Consider the following 25,493-nt stretch of genomic DNA (forward strand, 5'->3'; position numbering starts at 1 on the left):
TTCGTCTGACCTATCAATTGAGAAATTCCCGTTGGGGCTGTGTGTTTGAAAGTAATGCGACGAGACATGTCACGACCAACCAGGTGGAAACACTTTTAAACGGTATGATAATCTTAGGTGGCACGGAAAGCCGTAAAAATCTTGAACAAAAGCTCATCTTTCAAACCGGCAGTCTAAATCCCACAGGGATCAATGAACGCTTTTCATTCCACTAATTTATTCATGTTTTTTCTCGTTGCCATGCACCAACAATAACGTAGCTCCATTTTCTGCCTTTAAAAGCACACACAACCCACAATTCCTCTATTCGCTGCGACGAAGGGCTAACGCTCGAAACGTCAGCTTTTGTAATCATTACGGTGGCCAATTTACCATTTCAACTTTGTTGATATATCCAAATTATTTCGTTACTCCCACCGACGCAGCCCCAAACAGTTTCTTTCGAAACTATCAGCCTTTATTCATTCACACTTTTAAACGGTTGCCTGAGGCTTTCAGTATTAAAATATCATGGCTTTTTCGTGTTCGTTTTCTACGATGAAACTTGACGAAATAGATTTTAATCAGCGAATACAAAGCGTTTAAAGTTCCGATTTTGTTTTTCTATATTCATCATTTTGTAAATGCAGGCACTATCTTGTAGGGCTTTGCATTGTGAGTCGCAACACCTGCCTAATGCAGAGATAGACACAGAGAGAGGTTTTTATATACAGCGCCCAAGTTGAGTTGGCAGCGGATTTAACGATTGTAGTTTCGCTTGTGAGAATTAAAATGCAAGGAAAACAGCAAACTTTTCAATCTTATTCACTGATGAAGCTCGCGTGATGTACTTGACACAATCTTAACCGAGTCGGATGTGTTGACGTTGATAAAACGTTGACAAAACATGTTGAATACCAAATAAACTTTACAATTCAAACAGAAACGCTTCAGATACTCAGAATTTAACTTCTACGAGCTCGAGAAATAAGTATGATCCTTACTGCTGACATATTTTTCGATAGAACTGAAGGCAAACAAATGGCTTTGTTTATTTCATGATAATCTTTCACAATTCATCCTTCGAGTAGCTGGTTCTCGTATTTTAAGGACTTTGCCGGTAAATTTGGCTGAAAAACTCTAAATCTCAGATAGGCTCACCCCTCTGAGCTTCCATTTTTCCGGTGACATAATCCTATTTCCAACGCGTTCTTTCCTACGTACAGCGTAACTCCCTTAACGCGGGTTTTTAGACTTAAAATAAATGTTTTGAAATCGCACTGAATTAATTCGTTTCGTTTTGTTATTCAACCATTCCATGGATGAATGAGACCAGACACAATTCTGTCAGCACTTGTTAGGAATTTAAATGAGAAATACCAGTTATCTGAAACGGAAAAAACCAGCAGGGAGAGCTTGACCTCCAAATGAGCGAGAATTAGTCAAAATAATCGCTTAACATTTGTTGCGGCTCACAGGAGCCTTCGAATACAAACTGCTTTAAGGTGATAGCGTACTTCAACTGTCGCCTATACATCTTTGTATAACAGGGTTTTAGGGAGCTTTTACACGGAGGGGCTTTACTCGAGGGAGTTTCTAACCGGAATAAAAAAGTGCTTCGAAACATGCTGTGGCAGTGCTAATCTAAATACATTTGCATTTCTTGGTTTCTGATGACGCTTCAAAACTTCATTCATTTAAATACATTTGGAACAGAATAAAACTGACAACACGAACAAAACTGGAACAAAATAACAAAAAGGGTGTTCAGACCTTTCCCTTGAAGTTCATTTTAGTATTCCCATTGGTTAGATATTTATGTCAAATTTGCAGCAGGTCCCTTAAGGCGGGGGTAAACCTGAAAAAATGCCCATTTTTCAACCATTTTTCATGGCTAGGACTTAATTGAAAACTTAGGCAAACTATATATCCTTGGAGAGCTTACGACTTGAAGATCATGAAAAAAAGTATTTTACACTCTACATGTCAATTGTAATAGGATACCACTCGTTTTATTGTGCCACCTGCTGGGTTCTACCAGAGGTTACTTAAGAAAACATAACTCCTGGAATTAATGAAAAAAAAATTGTTCAGTGTCAATTCAAAGACTACATGTTGCTTATTGGTATAAATAGATGGATTTTTAATATGTTGAAAACATTTCAAATGGTGATCGATTAAATTTGACATAGGAAATCGAAGTAGTGTTTCACTTCATAACTTTGAGTACATAAATCATGTGGAAAATTGCTCTGCTCATAACACAATACTTATCAAGAGGAACAAATGCTGAAAATTTCAGATCATTCGGATAAATTGTTCTCAAGATATCTTTTCTTGAAGACAAAATTATTGCGTAATGAGAAAATAGCCTTTAAACTTACAAATAGCAATCATACTTAGTTTTTTTTAAATTATGCAACCATTCTAGTGGCCCAAGTGTCCATATTTTGTCTGCAGGAGTGTCTAAAAGTAATTTAAATGACTCCTGGTTCATATATTACTCCTTCTGCTTCTTGAAGGGCTTCCTACTGACGAGTCCTCAGAAGTTGCTCCCCTTGATGCTCTCTCTTTTCCTTCTACGTAGCCTGTAAATCAGACTTCATCAATCGTTTGCTGTCTTTTGCATTGGCACGGTACCGTTCCAAAGCTTGTTTTGTTCTGCTTTTATTATTAAACTTAAAATGTCACCAAAGAGGCCCACCACAAGCCGAAGCCAACATATGAGTCGACGGCGGCGACGGCGAGCGGATGGCAGAAAACCAGCAAGATGAGTTTCCCACGTGGTACTGGGACTCTAAAAAATGAAATGATTTGATTTAGACCTAAACGGAGTTGCCATACTAAGAACTGGGCTGATCGCATTCGCCGGGAGAACTACAGCCCTAACATTTACGCCGTTGTTCTAAAATTAGCGGGAATGAGGCGAAAACAAGTCGGTCAACATTGCAACGTCTTATAGAAGGCTATAACCAAGGGCGATGCCTAAACTGCCGCTTGTTTTATGACCTGGGCTCATCTTCGTATAACGAGGATTTAGGAGAGTTTGTACACGGAGGGACTTTAATGCAGAGGTGCGCTTCACCGGAATAAAGCTTTTGTAAGAAAATCATTATCAATGTTTTTCAAGCAAGAAAAAAGTTAAAAAACTAAGTGTTTTTCCACTATTCTTAGTTTTTTTTTTTTTTTTGCCTGGGTGATTTTAATCTTAGGATGTTCAATCTTCTCCACTCGAAACAGATCAAAATTGAACTAATAACAACTGGATCATTGGTTTTTCTCCGGGCTCAACAGTTTCCGTGTAATTGCAACTTTGCGTGAAGCCTCGCCCCTCACAATCTTAAAAAAGGTACCTCTTTCAAAGAGATCATCCCCCCTATGGATCGTATAGTCTATACTGATCTACCCCACCCCTCTCCGAAAGGACTGTTTAGTCTATTCCTCTCCGTAAAGACCATATACTGATCAACTCCACCCCCCAACTCCTCTCCACTTAAATCCGTGAGCCCCAAAATTGAACTCCTCATCATACAGCATTAAAGTGATATCTTGCAAGTACGTTATGTCATGCTGCCCACTGAAAAAAAAAATTCTATAAAATGCCACATTTTGTTAAAATAGCTAATGTAATAAAGAATATTTACATTTTAAACTTTACACACAATCAAATACAGGATGAATGCGAGTTTCCATAATGCAAAAAAAAACATTTAGTATTTAGACCTTTTTTAACCTAGCTTAGGAACAATCCACGCTACGAGATTATGTATATTCGCCTTATTTGATGGTTTAACATGTGAGAGGGTAAGGGGGGGGGGGGGGGGTACGTTGACAGTTGGCAGTTAATAATGTTCTTCTTTGACGATTGGCGGTGTTAAATTGCAGGTCATTTTTACAGGGAAAGCGCGAATAGTTTTTATGCTATTTCAGTTTAAATGGAAACGATAATTTTGCTTTTTTAATACCTTTTTGATAGTCAAGTCTGAAAACCAACAAAGTCTGGATCGTTCAGTGGGGCTCTTTTATTGCTCCGTATATTTGCCCTGTTTTACAGGACAAGTTCTAGACCATATTTGGTAAAATGACATAGCTTTTCTCGTCTTCCCCTTCAACTTTCCCATCCGATTCCCTTTTACCCTTCCCCTGTCCCCCTTCCATCATCTATGCTCCTTTTCAAAGTTTCCATGGCAAAGGGCCGGGAGAAAACTTGGTAATCAGCCAACTGCATCTAATTATTATCGCACATCGAACAAACGCCATTGGAAATTGTGAGGAAGACAATGGCTTCAAAGGAACTTTCATGCTTTCTTTTCGTCTGTTTCTTTGCCTTTGGAAGTACTACTTACTGTACCGACGGCAGCGATTGTTCCTACAGCGAGTCCTGTTGTACAGATAACGTCTGCAGAGAAAGATGTTACCTCTGTTCGTACGACTCGCAATGTGGAACGAGCGAGCAGTGCTGTAAGAACAAATGCATCAGTAATTGGTTGTCTTGTTCCTGTTCGTTGGACTCGGATTGTGACATTGGCGAGCAGTGCTGTACATATAACAGCAAATGCATTAGTAGTTTGTCTTCTTGTACTTGTTCGATCGACTCCGAATGTGACATTGGCGAGAAGTGCTGTACACATAATAGCAAATGCATCAACAGTTGGTCTTCTTGTTCCTGTTCGTCCGATTACCAGTGTGACAGTGGAGAGGATTGTTGTGGGGGAGTATGTTCGTCGTACTGTAGATGGAGCGGCGGAGCCATTGCAGGCGCTGTGATCGGTACAATTATCTTCTTCGCCATCATCATTTCCATCGTATCCTGCCTCTGCTGCGCTTGCTGCCCGTACTACCGCTATCGTACACCCGGTACTGTGGTTGTCACCCAACAGCCTCAACAACAGTTCGTCTCAACTCAGACACACATGATGGCGACGCAGCAAGTACATCCTCCTCCGCTGATGAACTACAACCAGCCTCCTCCAGGCTACAATCCGCCTCCTCCAGGTTCCAATCAGGCTCCTCCGCCTTACCCAAGCTATCCACCGCCGCCAAACCAATATCCTCCACCGCCAGGACAAGGTCAAGCGGCACCGCCGCCGGCTACATTTAACACTGAACAACCCAATAAGTTCTAAATAAAGTAAACTCAGTGCAAGGTAACTCATTCAAACAGAATATTTTTTGGTGATTTGGGTAGCTTCCAGTTTTGTCTCCATTTACAAGTATGTAGATGTAGTCAGTTAATGCTAAGGATTCTTGATTGATCTGCACTCTGTATTCCATTTTGCTTTCGTCGTTCAAAGAAAAAAAAAGAGTAGACATTGGTTTCTTGTGGAAAGGATTTTGTCGGAGATAGATGAGTTCGGCCATTTGCATCAATAATTATATTCTAGAATGATTATTGTAATCTTAGAAATATAGTTTTTCTTTCAGTAGTATTTAGCCGATCTGGCTGTGTTTAACCCCTTCAATGCTTCCATCGTCAGTTTTCAAGTTTTTAATCTATTTCCGCTTGATTGCGAATGTCGATCGTGTCGTACAGCAGTAACATTGGTAATCTCAGTGACATATTTACACAGGTTAAAAGTCTGTGTTTTTAGCTCGGTTTTTTTGGTACTATAATTTAGCTGCTAATACATTTACAGACGCCAGGATGATCTGGCTTATTCCGCTTCAGCGAGATTTGTTACCTTTTGATATTTTACTTTTAGCCGATCGGATCTTTAGCAGATCCATCGACAGCATATGCTGTATCGATGTCGAGTAGTAATTAGATTTCTTTATCGTCACAATTTTGTGAATAATAAATTTTCGTAATTCGATCTTCCGTTTGATACTCGATGTTGAGTTGTATATACATTTGTGTGTTGTCTCAATTTTGTGAATAATTTGAATTCTTGAAATCCGCCGTCGAGTGCGATCTGATATTCCGGTAACCGGTTCGAAAGTGAATTTTGCATCGGATATTCCGAACTTTGCACTGTTTTTTTGTGATTGTGGCGAAAGTTTCGTCTGACCTATCAATTGAGAAATTCCCGTTGGGGCTGTGTGTTTGAAAGTAATGCGACGAGACATGTCACGACCAACCAGGTGGAAACACTTTTAAACGGTATGATAATCTTAGGTGGCACGGAAAGCCGTAAAAATCTTGAACAAAAGCTCATCTTTCAAACCGGCAGTCTAAATCCCACAGGGATCAATGAACGCTTTTCATTCCACTAATTTATTCATGTTTTTTCTCGTTGCCATGCACCAACAATAACGTAGCTCCATTTTCTGCCTTTAAAAGCACACACAACCCACAATTCCTCTATTCGCTGCGACGAAGGGCTAACGCTCGAAACGTCAGCTTTTGTAATCATTACGGTGGCCAATTTACCATTTCAACTTTGTTGATATATCCAAATTATTTCGTTACTCCCACCGACGCAGCCCCAAACAGTTTCTTTCGAAACTATCAGCCTTTATTCATTCACACTTTTAAACGGTTGCCTGAGGCTTTCAGTATTAAAATATCATGGCTTTTTCGTGTTCGTTTTCTACGATGAAACTTGACGAAATAGATTTTAATCAGCGAATACAAAGCGTTTAAAGTTCCGATTTTGTTTTTCTATATTCATCATTTTGTAAATGCAGGCACTATCTTGTAGGGCTTTGCATTGTGAGTCGCAACACCTGCCTAATGAAGAGATAGACACAGAGAGAGGTTTTTATATACAGCGCCCAAGTTGAGTTGGCAGCGGATTTAACGATTGTAGTTTCGCTTGTGAGAATTAAAATGCAAGGAAAACAGCAAACTTTTCAATCTTATTCACTGATGAAGCTCGCGTGATGTACTTGACACAATCTTAACCGAGTCGGATGTGTTGACGTTGATAAAACGTTGACAAAACATGTTGAATACCAAATAAACTTTACAATTCAAACAGAAACGCTTCAGATACTCAGAATTTAACTTCTACGAGCTCGAGAAATAAGTATGATCCTTATTGCTGACATATTTTTCGATAGAACTGAAGGCAAACAAATGGCTTTGTTTATTTCATGATAATCTTTCACAATTCATCCTTCGAGTAGCTGGTTCTCGTATTTTAAGGACTTTGCCGGTAAATTTGGCTGAAAAACTCTAAATCTCAGATAGGCTCACCCCTCTGAGCTTCCATTTTTCCGGTGACATAATCCTATTTCCAACGCTTTCTTTCCTACGTACAGCGTAACTCCCTTAACGCGGGTTTTTAGACTTAAAATAAACGTTTTGAAATCGCACTGAATTAATTCGTTTCGTTTTGTTATTCAACCATTCCATGGATGAATGAGACCAGACACAATTCTGTCAGCACTTGTTAGGAATTTTAAAAGAGAAATACCAGTTATCTGAAACGGAAAAAACCAGCAGGGAGAGCTTGACCTCCAAATGAGCGAGAATTAGTCAAAATAATCGCTTAACATTTGTTGCGGCTCACAGGAGCCTTCGAATACAAACTGCTTTAAGGTGATAGCGTACTTCAACTGTCGCCTATACATCTTTGTATAACAGGGTTTTAGGGAGCTTATACACGGAGGGGCTTTACTCGAGGGAGTTTCTAACCGGAATAAAAAAGTGCTTCGAAACACGCTGTGGCAGTGCTAATCTAAATACATTTGCATTTCTTGGTTTCTGATGACGCTTCAAAACTTCATTCATTTAAATACATTTGGAACAGAATAAAACTGACAACACGAACAAAACTGGAACAAAATAACACAAAGGGTGTTCAGACTTTTCCCTTGAAGTTCATTTTAGTATTCCCATTGGTTAGATATTTATGTCAAATTTGCAGCAGGTCCCTTAAGGCGGGGGTAAACCTGAAAAAATGCCCATTTTTCAACCATTTTTCATGGCTAGGACTTAATTGAAAACTTAGGCAAACTATATATCCCTGGAGAGCTTACGACTTGAAGATCATGAAAAAAAGTATTTTACACTCTACATGTCAATTGTAATAGGATACCACTCGTTTTATTGTGCCACCTGCTGGGTTCTACCAGAGGTTACTTAAGAAAACATAACTCCTGGAATTAATGAAAAAAAAATTGTTCAGTGTCAATTCAAAGACTACATGTTGCTTATTGGTATAAATAGATGGATTTTTAATATGTTGAAAACATTTCAAATGGTGATCGATTAAATTTGACATAGGAAATCGAAGTAGTGTTTCACTTCATAACTTTGAGTACATAAATCATGTGGAAAATTGCTCTGCTCATAACACAACACTTATCAAGAGGAACAAATGCTGAAAATTTCAGATCATTCGGATAAATTGTTCTCAAGATATCTTTTCTTGAAGACAAAATTATTGCGTAATGAGAAAATAGCCTTTAAACTTACAAATAGCAATCATACTTAGTTTTTTTTTAAATTATGCAACCATTCTAGTGGCCCAAGTGTCCATATTTTGTCTGCAGGAGTGTCTAAAAGTAATTTAAATGACTCCTGGTTCATATATTACTCCTTCTGCTTCTTGAAGGGCTTCCTACTGACGAGTCCTCAGAAGTTGCTCCCCTTGATGCTCTCTCTTTTCCTTCTACGTAGCCTGTAAATCAGACTTCATCAATCGTTTGCTGTCTTTTGCATTGGCACGGTACCGTTCCAAAGCTTGTTTTGTTCTGCTTTTATTATTAAACTTAAAATGTCACCAAAGAGGCCCACCACAAGCCGAAGCCAACATATGAGTCGACGGCGGCGACGGCGAGCGGATGGCCGAAAACCAGCAAGATGAGTTTCCCACGTGGTACTGGGACTCTAAAAAATGAAATGATTTGATTTAGACCTAAACGGAGTTGCCATACCAAGAACTGGGGTGATCGCATTCGCCGGGAGAACTACAGCTCTAACATTTACGCCGTTGTTCTTATGATGGCTCTTTTCCATTTGAAGCAAAAGACGAAAATGTTAAAGACAGAACGGAAAAGCAGTGGAGGTTCTGTAAAGTTAAATTTACTCATCAGAGTATTAAACAAGGCTCAATCCGGCCCCCAATGGAGCAAGCACTGAAGCACGTAGAGGAGCTTTACAACACAATGAAAAAGTCACTGATGATGGACGGAGAGAAATTTAAACCTGCGAAAGCTATTCCCAGAGGGGTTGACACCGCACTGTAGCATGACACAGAAAAGAAAATGCTGTTAAAAGGTTCAGAAACCAGTGAAAAATGGGGAGGGCTAAGGATTAGGTTGGCCTGATCCTACAAAGTGGGTACTGACGACACAGAAACACATCGACAAAAGGGCTACATTAAGGAGAGTGATACAATTTATTTCTCTGTAATTTTCCCTGCTCTACAGTGTAAAACCGTGGCATATTTTGTCCGTTCTCTTACTGGTCGGTCCGAGTGAGGCGCGATATTGCACTATATACAGTATATACTATACTGACAAATAGTGTATATATACAAAATATACTGTATATACTGTAAATATATACAGAGTATACTTTAACTGTAAACTCTGTATATTGTACAAGCATATACGTATACACTATCTACAAAATTTATCATGTCCATTGTATAAAGTGTATACATATATATTCTGCATAAAGTGTATATAGTGTATATTGGGTATATACACTAGCAGACACTATATACACTTTATACAGAATACACACTTTATACAATAGACATGTGTCTAAAGTGTATAAATATACAACAATATACACTATGTATATGAGAACGATCCTTCGCAGTAAAGCACTATTTGAGCAATAGTGAAAATCAGACCTGAAAAAAATTTCAGGCCTGTACGGGACTCGAACCACTGACCTCTGCGATACTAGTGCAGCGCTCTACCAATTGAGCTAACAAGCCAACTGGGAGCAGGCCATCAAATTAATTCGATATAAACCCGTAGATGATAAATCAAACAACAACAAACATATGGAACATATGTGTGAACTGCGGTTATGAGACGTATGGCCTGGGAGCAGGCCATCAAATTAATTCGATATAAACCCGTAGATGATAAATCAAACAACAACAAACATATGGAACATATGATCGTTCTCATATACGTCTCATAACCGCAGTTCACACATATGTTCCATATGTTTGTTGTTGTTTGATTTATCATCTACGGGTTTATATCGAATTAATTTGATGGCCTGCTCCCAGTTGGCTTGTTAGCTCAATTGGTAGAGCGCTGCACTAGTATCGCAGAGGTCAGTGGTTCGAGTCCCGTACAGGCCTGAAATTTTTTTCAGGTCTGATTTTCACTATTGCTCAAATAGTGCTTTACTGCGAAGGATCGTTCTCATATACGTCTCATGACCGCAGTTCACACATATGTTCCATATGTTTGTTGTTGTTTAATATACACTATATACACTCCATCTAGGCTTGACTTTGGTAATATACACTATATACACAATATACACAATATTCAATTGATTCTAGGCTTGACTTTGGCAATATACACTATATACACAATATTGAATTGACTCCAGGCTGGACTTTGGCAATATACACTATATACAATTTTTGTATACATGTGTATATTCTGTATATTGATTTCGCTATACTTATAAGTATATTTATACAGTTTATACATTTTTGTATACATGTGTATATTCTTTATATTGATATCACCATACTTAAGTGTATATTTATACAGTTTATACATCATCATCATCATCATCTTTATCTGCCTTATTTTAACAATTAAAAAATAGTTAATTACAGCGATAACAGTTAGAAGGCGAGGAGACCCAAGAAGCCACCAGGCCTATGGGAGACCCACCTCACTTAGAATAATAAATTAAGTAAAGAAAAAGTGCTGCGAATGTGCGGCTTGGCCAATTCAGTGATTATTTAAGTAGAAACTCTTGCAATTTCGCTTTAACGCTGAGAAAGTTTGTCGAACGAGTGACTGAAACAGGGAGAGAGTTCCAAATTTTAGGACCTTGGTAGAGAATTGTAAACTGCTTGACACTTGTACGGCACAAATGCGTTCGATGATTACTGGCTGTTCTGGTACCATTGTTGTGAATTTGGCTATTCCTTACAAAAAGATCGAGAAGCAATGGGGGCAATAAGTTATTTTTGAAATAAAACATAAATTTAGCGATTTCAAACGTATTGACTTGGAAAATATCTAAAATTCCTAGTTTGGAGAATAAAGGGGCAGAGTGATCTCGATAGTCTGAGTTGGTGATAGCCCGCACAGCTCGCTTTTGCAAATAATAAATTCTATTTAAGTCAGATACGTATGTGGACGACCAGACGGAGTTACAATAGACGATACAAGGATAAACTAAGGTGTAATACAAAGTGAGCTTGGTTGCAGAGGATAGGTAAAAGCGAGACCTAAATATAATATCTATTGATTTAGCGATTTGTTTCAGTACATACATAGCTGATATGGTATTTCCAGGTGAGATGATTGTCAATATAGACCCCAAGGAATTTAGTAACATTAGCTTGTTTTAGGGGTTTACCTCCAAAAGAGAGAGAAATGCTGGAGTTTAATTTCTTCTGTCTGGGTTTAAAAATTATATTGTTGGTTTTCTTTGCATTAACTGAAAGCTTGTTACATTTTAGCCAAACGTCAACGTTTTGGAGTTCATCATTAAGTATAGATTCTAAGCAATTTAGATTTGAGTGAGAATAAAAGATACTGGTGTCATCAGCAAAAAGTAGAGGGTCTGATAATTCAGAGGCATTAGGAAGATCATTAATGTATAGAATAAACAATAGTGGGCCTAAAATCGAACCTTGAGGGACACCACACTTGATGGTTTGCATCGGAGAGCAAGCTTGATTGAATTGGACAAATTGCTGGCGGAAAGAAAAGTAGCTTTTAAACCACTGCAGAGCCACGTCACGGATACCATAGTGCTCCAATTTGGCAAACAAGATTTGGTGGTCGAAAGTGTCGAATGCTTTGGAAAGATCTAGGAAAACACCCACCGTTGTTTGGTGTTGGTCGATTGCAGATGCAATTTTTTTACCAAATGAATTAGTGCGTGCGATGTCGAGTGATTTTTTCCGAAATCCGAACTGACAGCGGTAAAGTATATCGTATTTCTCGGCAAATTCTACTAAGCGATTGTATATGACTTTTTCGAAAAATTTGGAAAAATTAGACAGCAAAGAAATGGGTCTGTAGTTTACAAAAAAGCTAGGATCCCCTACCTTGAAGATGGGAATGATTTTAGCGATTTTAAGTTTGTCCGGATAATCCCTTTTAGTAAAGATATATTGATGATATTTGCCAAAGGAGCAGAAATAAGGTGAAATGAATATTTAATATGCACGCAACCGACAATAATGTTTTTACCGTGGGGAACGATAATTTCTAAGAACAGTGATTCAATTATATCTGGATCTGAAAATTTGTATTCTTCGAGAAGTTTAAATTCAAGGCCGTTTTGTAATTAAATTCCAACGCCACCGCCTGTATTCGATTTACGATGGTTGGAGACAAAATCGTATCCTGTGATGTTTACAAGCTCTGCAGTGCAATCAGTTAGCCAAGTTTCTGACACACCAATCACAGAGAGCGGCGTATCAAGGTTTCTCAGCAATGAATTAAGTTCATCGAAATTTCTCATTAAGCTTCGAATGTTTAAATGTAAAATAGAAAAGTTTGTTTTGTCGCCAAAAGAAGCTACTCGATTGTTCAGATCTTCCTCAACCATGTTGCCACTATTGGGCAGGCGATTGATAAAGTTAGAGTCGGGATTCAGATGACTAGAAAGCGGATGAAATAATTCGGGCCTTTCGACAGGATTAAATAATAACGTTTCAAGACGGTCGGCATCGTAACTCAGGGGACCATGAGAAAATTAATAGATCGCTAAATTAAAGGAACTATCATCCAAGTGATTAAAAGGGAGGAGAAATTGAAGGGGTATCTCGTCAGCCATCATAGAAGTAGCAAATTAAATTACAAATAAGGTTGCTCAAGGTTCAAAATTCAGATTACTTAGCTTGAAGGTAGGTTCTCTTGCCGAGAAAATCTTTCAAGGTCTTCAAGGGTTTTGAGCTTGATAGGGCGAGAGTCTTCGGTTTGCCGTAAGTAGATGGTGAAGTTCTTGCACCAACAAAACCTGAAGTCATCACAGGTTTGAAATTTTTTCGTATCGGCGAGGAGCTGTTGTACTTGCGGAGTTAGATGATCAAAAAGCTTTACGTTCTCTTGTGTGCAATCGGCAGGTAAGCCAATCGAAGACGCTGTAACCTTGCATGCATCTTTCCGTACATTCATGACCTTCTCTTTCGCAATCCTTCTTGTGAACTTGCAAACGACTGGACTCGGTCCAGGAGTGGCGTTTCTGGTGGGAATACGATGAGCGATATCGATATCCTGAATCAAAATTTCAACTCCTGCAGCTTGAAAGAGGCTAAGACATAATGTAGTTGTGTCAGAGGCTGACTCACTCGCTTTTATTTTAGGGAGACCGACGATCTTAACGTTGTACTGGTAGCTGTAGCGTTCGATAAGCTCGATGGATTTCCAAATTTCTTGATAGATAGGGCATTCAGGCGTGACCAGAGTTGTTGTAAACTTTTGTCTGCTTCCAGGCGAAGGTCATGGTAAGACTTGCCATAAAATTGTAGGGTGTTCAGTGTCTCGTCCTGAGATATCGCCGGTCGACTCGCTTCGCCGCCATTGCTGGAGACCTTAACATCGTTGACACTTGGTTTGAGCGAGTTTTGAAAGGCTTCAAAAGTTTTATTTAGGGATGCAATTTCGGATTTGAGGCTGTCATTTTCTTTTTTAAGCGAATTAACAGACGGATTAGGCATAAGTCCTTAACCGCCGACAAAGGCAGCACAGAGTTGCTTCAAAATATACAGAAATGCATTCTGTATTTTGTGCAATACCGCGCCTTAGTGTCTTTCCCTTTACTCACAACATGCCAAGTTAAAAATAACTGACCAATCAGAAGCGCTATTTAAACAAAGCGGCGGTTCGACACATAAACAAACGACTGCGTCGCATCAAGGTTGGAAACTATGATAGGCCTTTGAGGTGTAGAAGACAATGGCTTCGAAAAAACTTTCATGCTGTCTTTTCGTCTCTTCCTTTGCCTTGGGAAGTGCTAAATACTGCTCTGACAGCTCCGATTGTTCGGTCCTTGAGTCCTGTTGTACAGATTACGTCTGCAGAGAAAAATGTCCCCACTGTTCGTCCGACTCCCAATGTGGAACGAGCGAGCAGTGCTGTAATAACGAATGTATCAGTAGTTGGTCTTCTTGTTTCTGTTCGTTCAACTCCGAATGTGACAAGGGCGAGCAATACTGTAATAGCGAATGCATCAGTAGTTCGTATTCTTGTTTCTGTTCCTCCGACTACGAATGTGACAGTGGCGAGCAGTGCTGTAACGGCATTTGCATCGATAGCTGGTCTTCATGTTTCTGTTCGAACGACTTCGAATGTGACAGTGGAGAGGAATGCTGTTATGGCAAATGCATCAGCAGTTCGTCTCCTTGTTCATGTTTGTTCGACTTCCACTGAGACACTGGAAAGGAATGCTATGAGGGAGTGTGTTCTTCGTACTGTGGTTTGAGCGGCGTGTCTATTGCAGACGTTATTATCAGGGCAGTTATCTTCTTTGCCATCGTCATCATAGGGATATATCTTTTTGTTTTCCGGCGTAAAGTGAGAATGCAGCCAATCGAGCCACAAAAGAAGCAATTAGAGAAGCCCACCACAAACCAAAGCCAAATACATGAGTCACCGGAGCCACCAAAGAGGCTACTACAGATACCCACCACTAGCCAGATCCAAACGCTTGGGTCGACGGAGCCACCACTAAGGCCGCAAAAGATTACCACCACAAGTCAAAGCCGAATACATGCGTCACCGGAGCCACCAAAAAGGCCACTACAGAAGCCCACCACAAGCCAACTCTAAACACTTGGGTCGAAGGAGTCACCGAAGAGGCCAGTACAGAAGCCCACTACTAGCCAGGGCCAAACACGCGGGTCGACGGAGCCAGCAATAAAGCCACGAAAAACTATCACCGCAGGCCAGAGCCAATCACATGAGTCGAAGACGAGCGGATGGCCGATAACCAGGGATGAGTTTCTCATGTGGTTCTGGGACTCTACCAATGGAAATCAATTGATCTTAGACCTAAACAAGTTTGCTAATAGTAAGCGCTGGGATGATCGCATTCGCCAAGAGAAATATAGACCTTTCATCTATGCCATTGTCCTTAATGATGGTTCTTTTCCATTTCAAGCAAAAGACGAAAATGTTGAAGACGGAACGGAAAAGCAATGGAAGTTGTGCAAAGTTGGATTTACAAAAAAGAGTGTTGAAAGGGGTATAAACAATAGGATGGAGCAACTGAGTGATAAGATAAAGAAAACCTACCAGCCGAAGAACTACAAAGAGGCAATGCCATATACACTGTTTGCAGTACCGTTCAGAGCGATTGACACCAACCCGTATCATGACACAAAAAAGAGAATACGGGAAAAGATTGGGAAAAGGGTGAAAAAGGAGAAGCCAAGGAATTAGATTTGCCTAATATTACAGAGTGGGTACTGACGACACAGAATCACATTGACCATATCAATAAATTAATTGATGAATGTGCTGGTGAGGCTGATTTAGATATATTCGAAAAGATAGTAGATGTCCCAATGCCTCCTGAGGAAGAAAGAAAAGAATGGTTGAAGCAGCAAGTACAAGCTCCTCCGCCGATAAACGGCCAGCCTCCTCCAGGTTACACATGGTCAACTTCCTCCTGGTTTTGATCAAGCTCCTCCACCTTACCCAAGCAACCTATCGCAACCAAACCAATATACTCCACCTCCAGGACAAGCTCAAGCGGAGCCGATTCCGGCTGCATTCAATGCTGTACAACTGAAGAAGTTCTAACTAAAGTAAACTGTGACGTAACTCATCCAAACATAATACTGTTCCGGTGAAATGAGTAACCTTCGGTATTACTTCTTTTTACAAAGACACTGACGCAGTCTATTATTAAACAATGTTGACTGATCTTCACGCTGTACTTTTACAAATTCGATATTCCATGTCTCTTCCGTCGTTCAAAAGATAAAAAAAAGTAGACAGATTTCTTACAAAAACATTTTTGTCAGAAAAAGATGAGTTCGGCCATTGGCAACAATAATGATATTCAAGAATGAATATTTTATACTTAGAAACGTAGTTTCACTTTGTGTCAGATATAGCTGCAGCTGTGTTTAACACAGTTCTATACTTCCTTGAAATTCAGTTCATGATTGTGAATGTCAATCGTGTTGTATAGAAGCAAAATGGATTGAACATACATATACCGATAATAAATTTGTGTTACAAGCTTGGTTGTTGAGACTATATTTCAGCTGCTGCCTCATTTATAGACATGAGCAAACCGGTTTATCCCGTCTCAGGAAGATTTGATACCTTTTCATTTTCTTCTTTTAGCCGATCAAATCTCTAGGAGATCCATCGACGGCATATGCTATATCGATGCCGAACACTTGTGTGTTGTCTCAATTTTGCGAATAATAAATTTTTGTGAACAATTAATTTTTGCGAATAATTAATTTTTGTGAATAATTAATTTGTGTTAATCCGCGTGAAAGGTTCCGTTTCACATATCTGTGACCTGCTAGCAACGGAATTTTGCATTGAATATTCCGAACTTTTTTATTCTGTTCTTGTAATAATGGCGAAAGTTTCGTCTAACCCATTCATTGAGAAATTGGGCTGTTTGTTTGAAACTAAACTGACGAGACGTGTCGAAGCCAACCAAGTGGAAACATGTGTATAAGGTTGCTTGCTGTTGGCTTTCAGTTTTAAACCTAAGCATGCTTTTGTTTCGTTCGCTTTTCAACGATGAAACTAAACAGACTTTAATCAGTGAATACCAAGCGGTTGAAGTTCTGATTTTGTTTCGCCACATTTATCATTTTGCAGATGTAGATACTATCTTGTAGGGCTTGACCCTACACCTGCCTATTGCAGATAAAGACACAGAAAGAAGTTTTACCACCAGCGGATTCGACGATTGTAGGTTCGTTTGTGAAAGGTAAAATGTATGGAAAGCTGCAAAGTTTTCAATCCTATTCATGACGTTCGCGTGATGTAATTACCTCTTTATCGAGCCGGATGTCTTGACGTAATTGGATATGACGTTGATAAAGCATGTTGAATATCAAAATAGACTTTTAAGTTAAAAAAGAAACGCCTTAGTTACCCAGAGTTCACCTTCTAGGTGTCCGAAAAATAGATACAGCCCTTACTGCGGATATAATTTTCGATAAAACTGAAGGTAAACACAATGGCCTATTTAATTCAGGATGATCTTTCAGTTTCCACTCTTCCCGGTTGGGTGGTTGGCTTTCATATTTCAAGAACTTTGCTAATAAACTTGGCTGCAAAACTCTAAATCTCGGATAAGCTCTCCCCTCTGAGCTTCCATGTTCCTAGTGACATAGATAATCCTAATTCGAAAGCGTTTTTTCCTAACTACAGCGTCACTCCTACAATTATGCATGCAGATTGTTAGACTGCTGTAAATGTTATGAAATCGCAATGAATTATTTGCTCGGTTTTGTTATTCAGGCATTGCAAGGATAAATGAGACTAGAGATAATTCTGCGTTTGCTGGTTTCTGGCGAAGCTTCGAAACGTCATGTTAATTCAATAAAATAATAAAGAATAAAAAAAAAAAGAGACAAAACTAACAACACAAACAACTGGAACGTAAAAACAAAACGGCAGTTCAGACTTTTCCCTTAAAATCTCACCTTAGCTTTCCATTAATAAAATATTAATGTCTCTTAAATATACGTTCGTAGAGCGCCGTCCCACAGTTTGCTTTATTTTGTTCTTATTATCGTCACTATTATTATTACATAGACAGGTAAAAACGAGCGATATAATATACCGACGTTTCGGCGACTTCATGACGCCATTATCAAGGGTACAAATGAAAATAAATGCGAGTTCAAGAGTTACAACTAATTTACATAGGGGAGGTAGCTACACAAATACTTTAGCACGGATAGAATCCGTTTGCGCGTTCAAACTCGGTGTTAATTGTTTGATGTAAAGCATCTCGTTGACAAGACAATAGAATATGCACTTCTTGAGAGCTTTGAAACAGCTAAGAAGGTCCTCAGGGACAGCACCTGCGTGTTCGTTGTCGTAGTGCTTGCGTACTGAGGATGACGTTCTCTTATGGCTATCCACGCGGGCACATAAATGCCCGCGTTTGTAACCAACATAGCTCGCTGTATCACACAGGTTACATTTAAATTGGTACACTACGCACTGTTGATTAACCAGCTGTGGTTTGGTCACACATTCTTTAAGGTCTTCGCAAATTTTCCGACTGACAAATACGTGCAAACTGATTCTATCCGTGCTAAAGTATTTGTGTAGCTACCTCACTCATGTAAATTAGTTGTAACTCTTGAACTCGCATTTGTTAATTTTATTTTCATTTGTACCCTTGATCGTTTTTACCTGTCTATGTATCGCTCGTTTTTACTTGTCTATGCATTACTAAATCTTTGTTAATATTATTATTATTATTATTATTATTATTATTATTACTGCTATCCTAATAACCTTGCTGATTTCAATCTCTTTCTACGTCTTTTATGCCGTACCCAAGCGTCTCTCCTTGTTGTTCAAGCCGCTCAACATAAGTGCCAGGGAGGCTTTTCGAAGACCTTGAAAGAAGGTTCTTGAAAAAACCAAAATATCTTTTTGTGGGTGTGACTCCAATCTATGCCCAAAGCATTTCAGTCTACCTTTGAAGGTTTCAGCGCTGATCTATGTTTCATTAATCTTAAGGTACTACGACATCTGTAACTGCAGAAACAAAATACCACAAAAGGTACAGCCGTAGCATTTTTGCGGGAGTACCCCTCAAGGGGTCGGAGTTTTTCTAACTACACGATTTTTTCTATCACATCAGCAATGTTTTTTCATGCAGTTTCGCTCGTGTCTTGCAGAAAAGGTATGTCGGATTATGCCTCATGAGAGACGGCTTTTATAATAGACAAACTGAGATGCGACGTCCCACTCTCCGTTCCTTATCACCACTGCAGCCATCGCACAATTATACGTGAACAAGTTTTGATCGTGTTACGGTTGCTTTAAGGAAAATTACGAAAGAAAAGCAAGATTAGGTTACTGATCGTGACTTGGGTGTTGAGTTTCAACTGTTCCGTTGGTTGATTGTTCCAATTAGGTTTATTTTGTTTACGGACCACAATGAAATTCAAACGTGGTATAAAGAACTTCATCGTTTACTTCTGAAAACTAATAACGAGAACGTAAAATCAACGGCGCGAAGAAACAAAGAGGCAAAAATGCTTTTTCCCCACAAGAGACGAAAGGTCATATAGGATTGTCCGGTCATTACTCGTTCTTGAAGCCTTAAACTTCCTATCAAATTAAGTTAGCTCAAATCGCCTCACATGGAGGTGATCAGGGGATGAATAAACTGTGCAGAAATAAAGTGCTTTAATTATCTCGTACTAGTACAAAGAACAATTGCCATAGCTATTTCGAAAGCAAAATTAATAACATGAAAAAAACATGGGAAGGTATAAATCTACTTATTAATCGGAAATGAAAACTGGAAAACAAATTACTACCTTAAAATGCCAAGATCATAACAGCCTTACTTCTGATCCATCTGAAATTCCTGTTATTCTCGATAAACATTTTGCTTCCATAGGGAATAAATTGGCATCAAAAATTCAAAATTCTGCAGAATTTTATCGTTGTCTGCCTAAGTTTCGTTCTCGGAGTCTTTTGCCTTTAATCCAGTTTCGCCTGTTGAAGTTGAAAAAGAAACAAAATATCTCCCTGTAAAGAAAGCGTCGTACTTATATTCTTAACCAGTTAGAATTCTTAAGTCCGCAAGTCAGCTAGTTTCAAAGCCCTTGACTGTAATTGTGAATATCTCGATCGATCGAAACTGGTACATATCCTTGGAAGTTAAGGCATGCTGAAGTTATCGCAGCTTTCAAGAGTGAGGATGACTTGTGTCCTAACAACTACAGGCCAATCACCCTCCTGTCAATATTTAACCGTCTGTTTGAGAAGCTCATGAAGAATCGCTTAAAATTTCTTTTGGATAAAGAAAATGTATTGTACAATCATCAGTATGGATTACTGGGAAAAATGCTAGACACATCATGCACTCATTAATATTTTTAACAGGATTCAGCTCAATATTGATAAGAAGCTATTCTCCTAGCCTGTTGCATTTTTATTGATTTGAAGAAAGCATTTAACACAGTCAACCTCTCAATCGTATTGCAAAAACTCGAACATAACGGAATCCGGGGAGTAATAGGTATCTGGGTTTCTTCATATCTGAAAGATCGACAGGTCCGCGCTCACGCATCCAAGAAAGAGAGTTGTCTCAGTGGTGTCCCACAAGGATCAGTCCTAGGACCTTTACGGTTCTTGTTGTACATAAATAATAACAATACCTTCTCTGAGAAACGAAGCTTTTTTTCTTTGCTAATGACACCAACCTCAGTTCTCTATGGTGATAAGAGTCTGAGATTCCCGGCTTGAAGTAACAATTAACAAGGAGTTAAAGAATGTGAGCAACTGTAAGTTATCTCTTAACGTCAAAAAATCTAACTTAGTTACATTTAGACCGTATAAAAGCGTATATATTATGAAGTGAACGTAAATATCTTGGACTATACTAGAAATTTCCTGGTCTCACTGGAACGAAAAGAATATATAAAATACTTTGGTGTCCTTTTCGATTCAAAATTATCTTGAGTTCAACACATTGCATTTGTTTCATCCAAAATTAGCAAGTCTTTAGGCATAAATTGTATTGCTAAACTTTTATTCAACTTTACTTGTCTTATGGAGTCGCAGTTTGGAAAAGGTGTCGGTGATTTTGCAAAAACGAGCTTTTCGCATAATAATTTTTAAACCCTCTAGGTTTCATGCTATACGTTTGTTCAACATTTCAAACATTCTTCCTCTTCATCTCATCTATTTCAAAACAATCTGTTCTTTTATACATGATTTCATCAACAATTTAACAGCTCCTGACATTTCAATATTATCTGATTATTTACCCATCTTTTAAGATTTTAAAAACTATCGTACCGACTCTCTACATGGTACATGAAGACTAAGACCCATCTTGTAAGTTCTAAAAAACTTGATCAAACCGTTTCCAAAGGTCGAGCAAAGCCTGGGCTCTGAGGCTTTGCACCGGATGTGAAAAAATCGAGGTCACAAATATTCAACAAAAGCATAATGACGTAACCGCATCTCATCACGATAGAACCTCTTCACGTCACGATAAAACCACGCAATGAAAAAAAAACCGGATCCACATAACATTGTAACCACATTACCTAATGACAAAACTACAAACCATAATGAAGTAACCTCTATGCATCACGACAGAACCACACCAAATAATGATATAAGTGCATCACGCATCTTTGAAACTTCACGTGAGGACAAGATCACGCGACATAATGGCATCACGTCACCACCAATAAGCAAAACAACACCACATAATAATGTAACCCCACAGCAACATGGCAAGAGTACAACACACCTCTGCGAAACCTCAACACCCAACAGACCAATAGTCACGTAAGAAAGTTATGACTTTCCATATAATGACCATAATCTTGATTGAACCGGATGTGTTGACGTTCATATGACGTTGTTAAAGCATGTTGAATACCAAACTAAGCACTGCAAGGAACAAACTGGGGAAACGCTTTTACTTTGTCTCTAATTTGTCTGTCTGTAAAATTAATACAACCCTTACTCCCATTACAGTTTTCGATAGAACGAAGGCAAACAAATGGCTTGGTTTACTTCATGATAATCTTTCAGTTTGCACTCCCCAAGTTACGTAGCTGGCTTTCGAATTTCAAGGACTTTACCCGTAAATTTGTCTGAAAACTTCAAATCTTAGATAGGCTCTCCCCCGTCTGAGCTCCTATGTTCCTAGTGACACGTAATCCTAATTCGAAAGCGTCTTTTCTTAACTACAGTGTTACTCCGGTCTTACAATCATGCGAATCATAAGACTGCTATAAATGTTGCGAAATTGCATCGAGTTTAATTGTTTCGTTTTGCCATTCAACCAGCACAACGATAAATAAGACAATTCTCTCAGCACTTGTCAGTAAGGCGGAGAAGAAAAGAAAACGAACAGGGAAAGCTTGATCTCTAAAATTAGCGAGTACGAGACGAACGAGTCTATAACCCAGGGCGATAGCGTTCTTAATCCTCATTCAAGACCCGAGCTTTGCAAGGGCTTATGCACGGAGGGGCTTTAATCCAAAGGTGCACCTAACCGGAATAAAACTTTGGTAAACAGATATTGTAAAAGTTTTTCAGGAACAAAAAAAAATTGAAAAAAATAAGCGTTTTTTCCTTTCTTTTATTTTTTGTTTAGGTTTGTAATATTTTCTAATTACTTTGAAAAAGATTTAACCTCAGATTGTTCGATCTTCTTCAACACAGACAGAACTTAAACCAAGGTTTAACCTCCTTTCCCACTTGCTCAACAATGTTCTTCTTTCTGATGGCAGCTGAACTCGTTAGGCCTCGCACCTCGTAATCTGAATGAAGGGGTTCTCCTTTCGGTTGGAACATCTCCGTATGGACCATACAGACTATTTGGGAGAATATCAATCAAACCCCTCTCCACTCAACGTCAAATCGGTGAACTCCAAAATTAGACTCGTCATCATCCAGGATTTCAGTCATATCCTGCACGTACGTTATCAAGGTTTTTCGTGCTGTTGACAACCTTGTTGAAACGTGACAGAATTCGGCGCGACCGGTCAACCGCATCTCATACATCTATTTATCTCACATCGAGCGGACGCTTTTAAAATTGCGAAGGGACAATGGCGTCTAATGAACTTTTATGCTTCCTTTTCGTCTGTTTCTTTGCTTCGGGAAATGCTACCTACTGTTACCGTGACAGTGAATGTGAAACGAACGAGCAATGCTGTGACAGAAAATGCATCGCTAGTTGGGTAAGCTGTTCCTGTTCGTCGAACTACGACTGTGACTTTGGCGAGAAGTGCTGTATACGTAGCAGTAGATGCATCAAGGATTCGTATTCTTGTTCATGTTTTTACGACTCTGACTGCGGATCCCATTGGGAGCAGTGTTGTAGAGGTAAATGCACCGAAGATACGCGATCTTGCTACTGCACTAACGACTTACAATGTGGACCGGGCTGGGATTGCTGTAATAGAAAATGCCGCTTCAGTAATTCGTCCTCTTGTAACTGTTTTTATGATTCTGACTGTGACATTGGCGAGCAATGTTGTAATAGGAAATGCATCGATAGTTCGTCTTCTTGTTCCTGTTCGGACGCCAACGATTGTGACATAGGAGAGCGGTGCTGTGACGGCAAATGTATCGACCAAGCGTCTTCATGTTCCTGTTGGTCCGATGACGAGTGTGACGTGCATATCCTGAATGAGATTTGTTGTCTTAGGGAGTGTACACCATACTGTGATTGGGACGCCGAAGAAGTTGCAGGCTTTACTGTCGGTCTTTTTTTCTTTATCGTCTTCTTCGTTGCCCTCGTATCCTACTACCAATTTGGTTGTTGCCGAAATTACCGCTGTCGTACACGCCGTGCTGAGGTCGTCACAGGCCAACAGCCGGAAGAACGCATGATGACGACGCAGCAAGTACATCCTCCTCCGCCGGAGAGCGACAACCAGCTTCCTCCAGCAGGTGACATTCAGCCTCCTCCAGCAGGTGACATTCAGCCTCCTCCAGCAGGTGACATTCAGCCTCCTCCAGCAGGTGACATTCAGCTTCCTCCAGCAGGTGACATTCAGCCTCCTCCAGATTTCGATGAGGCTCCTCCGCCTTACCCAAACTACCCACCACCGCCATACCATACAGTATGCTCCACCGGCGAGACAAGCTAAAGCGGCGACTGTGCCGGCTGCAATATATAATAATAACAATAATAAAGTATTTATTTAGCGCTAGTATCCTCAAAGTTCAAAAGCGCCTAACAAGAGCGACACAATAGTCAAATTATAAAAATGATTTTTTAAAAAGGAAAGTTTTGAGATTTTTCAAAAACGCACTCTGAGGAGCTATTCATAATATCGGACGGCAAAGTGTTCCATAGTGTGGGGGCAGCTACGCTGAAAAATCCAACAAGTTCTGAAAAACTAAAACACCTTGGTAATGTCTCCCAGCTACAGTGCAGGGATGGATCTAGGGGAGGGGAACGAAGGGCGACGTGAGGTAATTACACACGAACAACCCCCCCCCCCTCCCCACTCATCTTAAGGATTAGGTCATGTTATGGTCATGTTATGAATTTTCTAACACATTTCAATAACAGTGACTGCCTAGAAAGGAATTTCGCTTTTCACAAGAATAATCGCTTTCAAAACAACGTGGGTAGATAACAACTGAACAACCTGCGTTATCTACCGTTACAGTTTAACAGGAACTATAGTTTCGAACATATAAAAACTTTTGATGGTTGTTCAGTGAATAACAACCAATAGTATTTACTCTTTGCTGAGCTTAAAAAAAGATCCGCAACTTCATGTTTTCCACAAACTGAATCACTGAAAATCCTTTCGTTACAGCTTTCATCGTTCAAAGATAAACAAAAGGTAGACGTAGGTGTTTTGTGGAAAGGATTTTTGCTGGAGAAAGATGGATCCGGCCATTGGCAACAATATTTCAGGATAATTACTGCATTCTTAGAAATAAAATTTCACTTCAAGTGTCATATCAAACTGATCTGGCTATATTTGACCTTATGCTTTTTTCGACAGTTTTCAATCTATTTCCACTTCAGAGATTTGTGAGATTGCGAATGTCGATCGTGTCGTATAGCAGTAAAAAATTTTTAATCTCGGTAACATACTTACACAGATTATTTATTTTTTGCTCTTGCCCTTTTCAGACGTGAGTGATATTGTTCCGCATTAAGGATATTTTGGTACTTTATCATTTTCTACTTTTAGCTGAACGGATCTTTAGCAGATCCCACGATACTAAAAGCTATATCGATGTCGAGCAGTATTCACATCTGTCTGTTGTCTCAGACCGGTTCGCAGGTGAATTTTAAATCGGATATCCCGAACGTAACTTTTTCTTTGTGCTCGCTGGTGGCGAAAATTTCATCTAACCTGCATGAATGAATATTTATCGTCTGGGTTTTTTGCTTGAAATTTAATCGACGAGATCTGTCGCGACCAACTAGGCGAAAACATTTGCGTACGATTGCATCTCGGCTTTCAGTATAGTCAATGCTTTCTCGCGTTCGCTTCTCCAAGATGAAATCTGATTAAACAGGCATCAATAAGCGCACACAAAGTAATTATGTTTTGATTGTAGTTGTCATATTTATCATTTTGCAGATGCAGACACCATCTTCAATTAAAATTCAAGTAGGGCTTTTTGAAACCCAGAAGTTGCCTAAAATAGGTAGAGACACACAAAAAGGGTTTCCTAAACAGGGCTCAAATTGGGTTGATTGTGAGGAAAAGCTGGTTTGA

The 25,493-nt window shown here is 39.3% G+C and overlaps 1 protein-coding gene, 1 long non-coding RNA gene, 1 other non-coding gene and 1 pseudogene across 4 annotated transcripts in view; 3 read left to right on the forward strand and 1 right to left on the reverse strand.

Annotated features, from left to right (window-relative positions):
* The window catches only part of LOC148720398 (uncharacterized), an 8,013-nt gene extending 2,221 nt beyond the window's left edge, over positions 1-5,792 (forward strand). The window contains exon 2 of the mRNA XM_088739327.1: positions 4,372-5,792. Coding sequence (XP_088595453.1) covers positions 4,372-5,105 — 734 coding nt within the window. The 3' untranslated portion in view covers positions 5,106-5,792. The remainder of the gene's footprint in view (positions 1-4,371) is intronic.
* Positions 5,793-7,953: 2,161 nt separating this feature from the next.
* LOC148720399 (uncharacterized) lies at positions 7,954-21,481 on the reverse strand. Its single transcript, XR_015993391.1, has 2 exons — positions 21,347-21,481; positions 7,954-8,755 (listed from the first exon to the last, which is right to left on the reverse strand). It is a non-coding gene; the product is annotated as an uncharacterized LOC148720399 (long non-coding RNA).
* Positions 13,950-16,438, forward strand: LOC111347036 (uncharacterized). The gene has a single exon (XR_015993384.1). It is a non-coding gene; the product is annotated as an uncharacterized LOC111347036 (transcript).
* On the forward strand, positions 21,368-25,017 carry LOC148720400 (uncharacterized; annotated as a pseudogene). Its single transcript, XR_015993382.1, has 2 exons — positions 21,368-21,573; positions 22,459-25,017. The product of XR_015993382.1 is annotated as an uncharacterized LOC148720400 (transcript).
* The last annotated feature ends 476 nt before the right edge of the window (positions 25,018-25,493 follow it).

Source organism: Stylophora pistillata, chromosome 11, assembly GCF_964205215.1.
Source record: "Stylophora pistillata chromosome 11, jaStyPist1.2, whole genome shotgun sequence".
Taxonomy (NCBI): domain Eukaryota; kingdom Metazoa; phylum Cnidaria; class Anthozoa; order Scleractinia; family Pocilloporidae; genus Stylophora; species Stylophora pistillata.